Source organism: Mizuhopecten yessoensis, unplaced genomic scaffold (genome assembly GCF_002113885.1).
Source record: "Mizuhopecten yessoensis strain PY_sf001 unplaced genomic scaffold, ASM211388v2 scaffold3253, whole genome shotgun sequence".
Lineage (NCBI taxonomy): Eukaryota > Metazoa > Mollusca > Bivalvia > Pectinida > Pectinidae > Mizuhopecten > Mizuhopecten yessoensis.
This window is the reverse complement of record NW_018404952.1, coordinates 14,144-19,968: the sequence shown is the minus strand read 5'-3', so window position 1 is coordinate 19,968 and position 5,825 is coordinate 14,144. Positions and strand designations below refer to the sequence as shown.

The 5,825-nt window shown below is 37.2% G+C and overlaps 1 protein-coding gene across 1 annotated transcript in view; it reads right to left on the bottom strand.

Annotated features, from left to right (window-relative positions):
* Positions 1–150, bottom strand: part of LOC110447261 (heterogeneous nuclear ribonucleoprotein A1-like) — a 1,473-nt gene extending 1,323 nt beyond the window's left edge. The window contains exon 1 of the mRNA XM_021492834.1: positions 77–150. Within this exon, the coding sequence (XP_021348509.1) occupies positions 77–150 (74 nt within the window). The remainder of the gene's footprint in view (positions 1–76) is intronic.
* Between the last annotated feature and the right edge of the window lie 5,675 nt (positions 151–5,825).

The window sequence follows — 5,825 nt, the reverse complement described above, 5'->3', positions numbered from 1 at the left end:
CCCCCATCCTAGAGCTGAAGATCCCCGAACCTAATCCCCACCCCTATAGCTGTAGATCCCCCTTCCCCAACCCTACCAAAAAAACAGAGCTGAACCTCCCTCAACCCCATCTTCACTCCCATCCTGGAGCTGAAGATCCCCCAACCCCATCCCCACTCCAATCCCAGAGCGGAACCTCCCCAAACCCCATACCAACTCCCATCCCAGAGCTTAACCTCCCCCAACCCAATCAACTCCCATCCCAGAGCTGAGGATCCCCCATCCCATCCCCATCCCCATCCCAGAGCTAAAGATCCCCAAAACCCCATCCCCACCCCCATTCCAGACCTAAAGATCGCAAGCAAGGTCTTCATCCCAGGCCCCGGTCTCAATCCCCCTTTCTTCAATCAGTTGACCGACTTTACTAACACAATGATTGTCTCACTTAAAACCTAATAGAATCCCTTGCCAGTATCCGGCATAATAAAAGGCTGAACCCCTTCTGTCAGGATATTCTTTTTCAATCGGATGCATACTAGAAGTTTGGAAAATTTACAAAATTTTAGCTATCAAAATGTTACGGTTCCAGTTTAATTTAAGGAAACTACCCATTTAATAGGAACAGCGTAATTGGTCATATTAGCTGAGTATGCGAAGATATTAAGTGATTTAAATAGTTGGTGAAATTCGCCATAACTTAAAACTCCAAATACTTAAACACACACTAACAACTCTATGGTTAGAGACGCTGAAACAAATAACATTATATACATAATAATACTGTTGACCGCTACGTACAATCAGAGAAACGTGGTCGGGTGGCGCATTGGAACTATAACGCACTGGCCTTTCGCCATGGTGACCGAGGTTCGAGTCCTTGATCGGAAGTGCTAACGAATCTGAAAGTATGTACAATATAGTAAAGGTTATCACAGACGGAAACAAGAATTATCAAATGCATAACAAATATATTGTATATCACCTATAAATTGTCGAGAAAAGAAAATTTCAAAGTCAATCCAGTGCGAGTGCAGTTCAACAACGGCTGATTAGAATTAAACTATTCGTTAGTGCATAACTTTTATACGGCATATATGTGTCTCAAATTTCAACTAAAGTTGCATATATGAGTATTCAAAATTGTCATATAAAGATAAGAAATACAAACTTATTTCTTTCATATTAATAATTATCAACAATGTCGACTTGGAAATTACAAATATTGCATTATCTGGTTGATTAGAGTTTGAATAGCCGAACCTTGATATTTATACTTGCATAAATTTATATTCATTACTCGATTTTTTAAAGTCCTTGCTTAAGCCGAAAAAGAATTATACTGGAAACTATGTATACGTAATTGAAAACTGATATTTTTCCACTACACAAAACCGTAATTAATTAATAAAATGTAAAAACAGCTCACAATAGAGAATGATTTCAACGAACACAGCATATCAAAATTTGAAAAACATCATTTATTTTATGTTTGAGTTCTGAATTTTAATTGAGTTCAAAAATTGTTCTTTTAAGTTTAAAATAATGCATGTACATTTGACATGCCATATAAGAATATAGATGACTTTTTTATCTAAAAGTTCATCTCTTCCCCGATTTATGTATAGTATTGTCTCAACAGTTACTGTGTGACTTCCCTGATATTACCAGTAATGGTAAAGTGGGGACAACTAGAGTACACGGGACCTTTCCGGTAACAACACTACCAAGGAAATAGGCCTGAAAATACAAATGATCTTTAAACAGAATTAAGATAACAGTTTAATAGTAATTAATATAAGCTCTTGATTTGGTAACAAAGACAGCTTTGAAGGACGAACGGTAGCTGTAGGGCAGGCCATCAAATTGTATAAAGGAATGAAAAAACATGTTCTAATGAGGATTTTTACTAATTTATTCAAGATCTGAGATTTTATCAAATGTGTTCATTATGTTTAAAAAATAAATTTGCACTTTTAGTCTTTCCCTTAAGGTATAATTCTGACAACAGCCTTACGTACTTTGAGTAAACTTATAAGTACATGACGAACGATGGAGGTTTTGAGAAATACTTATAGTGCAACCTGGCTAATACACATGTAGGACGACAACGCTTCTATGTAAGCCGAAATCAGAAACTGAAATATCTTAAAGTAATGGCCTCTCCAGTTTCATTAAAGCGGAAACCTCTTTATACCGAAGTTGATTTTTGAGAGGAAATTGCGCGGATTAAGAAAAGTCCGTTATATTCAAATTTCTAATTTTGAACTTCCAAAAACTAAAAATAACATTTTCCATTCGGAACTCTTCATCTCTGACTTTTTCCACCATACTTTTAGATTATCATGTGACGTCAAATTCAAACGTTGACGATAATTCCCGAATGTTTCGTGATTATCGTTTGTCGCCTGACGGAATTGGTAGCCATTGTAAATACGACATTGCCTCCGAAACAATGGCTAGTTAAAACGATTTGATTAAATCCAACTTAATTAAATTTCAATTTTGTCATTTACATATTGCTTCCAAGCGATATTTCAATAAACGGTAGCGATAAGATTAATCTCAAATTATAGATTCGTTTGAAATGCATCATGAACCTATTTTTTTTTTAAGTTAGATTATAAATCAGAAGATAATGAATAACAAACACATAAGAACTCGAAATATCGCACTTGAATGAACAACAGAAAGAAAACCAATCACTGCCACTTCGTTCGAGTCCGTATCAAGCTTCTAGTCAAACCTTTAGTTTCCCAAACCTTGCAGCAGAGACGTAAGCGCGGTCAGTGGCAGGGTAATACAAACTGTTATAGTACAGTAAAATAGTCGTGTGATATAGCTCCTCTTTATGGATTCAGGGCCTGCCAGAAACATATACGTCTCTGGTCCTGCGCACCTTCTTGGTATTGTTCTTACAGCAGAATCGTACTCAAGCCTACACAAATTGAAACATGTATTATACTGGGGCCAGTACAGTAAACTAGTCTTGTGATAATAAGATCATATACATTGTATATCGTCTGGGGCCAGTACAGTAAACTAGTCTTGTGATATTAATATCATATACATTGTATATCGTCTGGGGCCAGTACAGCAAACTAGTCTTGTGATAATAATAGCATATACATTGTATATCGTCTGGGGCCAGTACAGTAAACTAGTCTTGTGATAATAATATCATATACATTGTATATCGTCTGGGGCCAGTACAGTAAACTAGTCTTGTGGTAATAATATCATATACATTGTATATCGTCTGGGGCCAGTACTTAAGATAATAATATCATATACATTGTATATCGTCTGGGGCCAGTAATGCGCATGTACGTGACTTCCCGTAATACTGTAGCTTGGTCCGTAGCGCATGCATTTTAAAGGAAATATATTTATTATCCTGATTCACAGATTTATCGGGGAATGTCATTTTAATTCTGATAATTAGTGTTCACAGTCAACACGGGGTATCTGTATCAAAGAGGATAGCGGACAGACTAATAGGCAGTGGTTCGATACGCTAGGCGTCCACGGTAGCCAGCTCGCGCTTGTTGGACTGTGGTTTATGGGGCTGAAATATGTAACGGGTGTGACTGGGAGCGTTATAATTAACGGCACGCGAACATACGGGTGGTTTCTGTGTCAATTCGTGTCCTTGTTTATGTAAACACTGACACAGTGTTACTTCGATATTGAAACTTTGTACATGTAACATACTGCATATTGCTAAATTTTCGCGGATATTTTTTGTCATATTCATGTGAGAGATTAAAATCCACGAAATGAAAATAATAATAATATACACATTTATAAATTCTTTACATCTCTTGTTAAATTGTTTCGATAAATAAAACCTTGTTATACCGCCACAATTTGTCCAATGAAGTTTTGGTGTTATAAAGGAGTTCGGCGAAAAATCTGAGGACAAAGCAGATGTGAAGAAGAAAGTAAATAGGACTAGACATATGTGGCGATATTCGAGGTTTTAGATATACAAAAAATCGCGACAGAACATAATTAGCTACAGTGTATACACTCGCTTCGAAAATAAAGTCGCAAATAAATATATCGCCAAATATCTGCAGTATTCTGGACACCGGTGACTTTGATAGACTTCTTTGTATTGATGAGGGAGAATGAATTGTAAAAGTTGGTTGTTCCTTTTCATCATAAATGTGGGTTGATGTTGGAATCCGAGGTTCTTGAAATGAAATCTGCAATAAATTTGATCTTATTTGTGAAATTATTATTTTCAAGATATTTCGGCTGTGATAACGATTCACGTAGGTGAGGACACGCGAACCAGTATCATGCTGTGCATTCGAACGCATGCATTGAACCATAGAAAATAAAAATTCATTCGAAAAATGATGTTTACTGACCGAAAATCCTTAAATTTCGCGGAGTATTTTTGTATCCGAAAGAATAGATCGTAAAATCAAACCACTCGCGATATTTTAGACATATTTAAATAAGTCTTTTTAAAAACAATTGTATTAATTCATTTATCACAAAAAAATATTTAATTACTTACTACGGGAATAAATATCTACGAAAATCAAGTGATTTAAAGTATGTTGCACGTGTCTTATACGACACAAGCACTGCCATTTTTTTAGGTCTGTGGTGGAATTTGAAACGAAAAAAGGAACCTGGTGTACAATAGTCAGAACACATTTGTTTATATTGTCACACGACCCAGCTACTGGCATCATTCACATAGGATGGGGTCTGTGTTAGGGAGCGATAGAGTTACTGTTATTTGTTGTGTTGTGGGTTCCATGTCACTTCTTAAATAAACATTGATACAATAAACATTCATAACTACAAAATCCCTAACATCCCATCCTTCCACCGGGAGAGGGGAGCTTTTAGATAGCGCCTCTGTTAGACTCTTCTATCTTAGGAGATACTTGTCATGCATGGTTGAATCTGCGTTTCGATAACTGCTGATGCTTGTAGAAGAATTTAATCAGTAGCAGCAGTTCGCTGGTATATTAGGTTTCTTTTAAGGACACTGGCCAGTCCTTAATTTTCCGTATTCGCTTTGATTTTTACATCTGTACTTAAACTTCGTGATCGTTTTTCATCATTCACGTGTGCCATGCCGTGAACATCTAATACACGGAACAGGAGACCGGGACGGTCTACAGCCGGATCTGGTTGTTCGAACTACGAACACAACACGAAAACAACCTCCACCACAGAGGGTCAGTACGAACCTCGTTACCCGTGTGATGAAAGTAATTAGTACCAATTAAACCCATCTATCTGGACTCCCCGGGGTCCTGGATGAGGGAAACCTTCATAAGGGAGGGCATGAAGTACCTGGGGAGAAGGGAGGAGGGAGAGGGTACACGCAATGGTATGATATCATAAAGGATTGAAGCGAGGTGGTAAACAACTAGTATTCAACAGGGGGTATGGAGAAAGGATTTTCGGGATCATAGAGGTTTGACAGTGAGACGAAAGAAAAGTAAGATATATGGACTTTATATGTACAGCAGGGAAAATCCTGGAATTTGAAAGCAGTAGGCCATTTCAACAATTTTAAGTCAATATCAGAAATAAGAGGAGCCATTCTATGTAAAACTAAAAGATTATTGGAGCAGGGAGGGGTCAATGACAGTTTTTAGGGATCAATGGCCCCATTGCCCCCTCCAGGATTATTACTGTTACAGTAGAGAACTGTAAATAAATAGTCAACACCAGATCGTTCGAATTGTTATTATATATATATACAGTAAGTATCAGCACGTGGACGCAGACTTATAAAAACAAAAGCTATGGGTAGTCTGCTGTGAGACCTTAAAAACTTTGACTCAAAGCAAAACACTTACAGCTAGACCTCC